At 56.6% G+C, this 2094-nt stretch overlaps 1 protein-coding gene across 4 annotated transcripts in view; it reads left to right on the top strand.

Moving 5' to 3' along the window:
* ZNF34 (zinc finger protein 34) overlaps window positions 1-2094 on the top strand; it is a 7951-nt gene that overhangs the window by 1049 nt on the left and 4808 nt on the right. For 2 of the 4 annotated variants that reach the window (XM_011975721.1, XM_011975722.1), the window contains exons 2-4: window positions 592-678; window positions 907-1033; window positions 1499-1618. In XM_011975721.1, the coding sequence (XP_011831111.1) occupies window positions 646-678; window positions 907-1033; window positions 1499-1618 (280 nt within the window). In that variant the 5' untranslated portion in view covers window positions 592-645. The remainder of the gene's footprint in view (window positions 1-591; window positions 679-906; window positions 1034-1498; window positions 1619-2094) is intronic. The other 2 variants (XM_011975724.1, XM_011975723.1) reach the window with 1 other exon arrangement.

The following is a 2094-nucleotide window of genomic DNA, read 5'->3' as shown; positions in this document are numbered from 1 at the left end:
ACAAGAAGATTGTTTGAGCTCAAGAGTTCAAGACCAGCCTGGGCAACATGGCGAAACCCCATCTCTACAAAAAAATACAAAAATTAACCGGGTGTGATTGTTGGGGTGATCAGACCCAACACCAGGCTGTGGGGGCTGTGAAGTCTGGCGGAGTCAAAGGAGAAAAGACAGGTTAAGAGTACATAAGGTTGGCCCAGGGGGCCAGTGCTAGTATGGAGGCTGCGAAGGCCCCGAGTTCTGGGAGCCCACACTATTTAATGGTGATCAAACAAAGAAGCAGATGGTGAGGACGTGCATATGTGAGGGTAGACAGGTGAGGACATGAGGATGTGGGGGTAGAAAGGTAGTGGTGCATCAAGCGTGGCTGTGATGGTTTAGCATTTTCTTTGATGCATATGTAATATGCTTTGCTACCTGAGATAATGGAGAACTTGTTTACGAGTCTGGGAGGCCAGTTAGCAGTACCCCCATGGGGATGGGTGGGGGTGGACCAGTGAGGCAGGCAGGACTGTTTATGGCAGCACCAAGTAGCCTGAGCTGTGGAAGAAGGGGCCAGACTGGGCCTCCACTTGTTCTGTTCTCTTCCCTCAGCACCTGAGTGAGCAGCTCCTGTGCCCCGCCCTCAGAAAGCCCAGCCCTTAGGCAATGGCGGGCTTGTTCCTGTCTGCCCCACCCCAGGTGAGTATCTGTCCTCCTGGGAGGAGTGAAATCTTTACCCAGGGCTTTCCTTGGCAAACACTGTCAGGTGTCTCTGGTTTGGGGTGCTGACATGATGGTAGGGGTGACCCTGGGACCCCCATGCAGCCACCCACTGTGCTGGTGCCTTTAGCATGCTTCTACTGCCTTCCTGCCCCTGCCAGCCCACTCTGGACCACACCTGGGCTATAGCAGTCGCTGTCATTCCAGGCCGAGGTGACCTTCGAGGATGTGGCTGTGTTCCTCTCTCGGGAGGAATGGGGCCGTCTGGGCCCTGCTCAGAGGGGCCTCTACAGAGACGTGATGCTGGAGACCTACGGGAACCTAGTCTCACTGGGTAAGGCCCTCACTAGGACTCAGCTCTGGGAACAGCCCTGGGTGCTAAGGGCTCAGCAGAGGCTGGGCTGGGGGCCTCACCCCCTGGGCACAGAGGTAGGTGATGACCTTTATCTCAGGTAGGCACCTGATCTGAGAAGATGAGGGGAGGGGCAGTGCTGGGACCTTCCTGAGTCAGCCCTTCCCTTCCCTCTCGCTCCAGGTCCCAGGCAGACCCCTCCCTGGTGGGACGGGGGGACCAGGGTCGGGGGTGGAGTTGCACACCTCCTAGTGGAGGGAACCTCTGAGCTCTTGTTCCCTTACGCTCAGGACTGCCCCGGCCCAATCTCAGTGCCCTCCAGAGGGTGTCCAGGCTTCCATCACCCCCTCTGCTTGTGCCTCCCTTACCCTGCTGCCCCAGGGTGAGACGGCACTAGGTGCTGCCCTGTGTCCTTGGTACCAACCCCAGTCCCTGTCTCCTTCCCAGGAGTAGGACCTGCAGGCCCCAAGCCTGGAGTGATCTCGCAGTTGGAGCGAGGGGATGAGCCCTGGGTCCTGGATGTTCAGGGCACCTCTGGGAGAGAGCACCTGAAAGTCAACAGCCCAGGTGCGTGAGGGGGTCTGCTCCCCAACTCAAGTCACCGAATGAGCATTTGTTAGGGTTCAGCGTGTCTGTTTAATGAATCAGGAGTCTGCGGGGAAGATGCATTGGGGCTAGCACAGGAGGCCTGACGGTGGCCTTTGCTGAAGCCCAGGTCACCTCTCTCAGTCTGGGTACCTTGGTGGGGAGATTATTGAGCAGAATCTCTCCGGGACAGCATTTCTGTGGAAAACAGGAATGGACAGTCCAGGCAAGGTCCTGTGTAGAGGGGAGTGAGTAGGTGCAGACCATGGGTGCTATAAGGGGAGGTTAGGGTCTGCAGAACCCCACAGAACCCTGCCCTCCAGAGCTTATGCCAGACAATGAGGGCCTAGTGATGGAGACTATCACTTAATTCCCCTCTCTTCTAAATTAATACACTACGGAAAAGTGAGAGAGTACACATCCCCCTGAATCTCACTGCCCAGACACAGTTGTGTTGT

Source organism: Mandrillus leucophaeus, unplaced genomic scaffold (genome assembly GCF_000951045.1).
Source record: "Mandrillus leucophaeus isolate KB7577 unplaced genomic scaffold, Mleu.le_1.0 Scaffold158, whole genome shotgun sequence".
Lineage (NCBI taxonomy): Eukaryota > Metazoa > Chordata > Mammalia > Primates > Cercopithecidae > Mandrillus > Mandrillus leucophaeus.
This window is presented reverse-complemented; position numbering and strand designations above follow the sequence as displayed.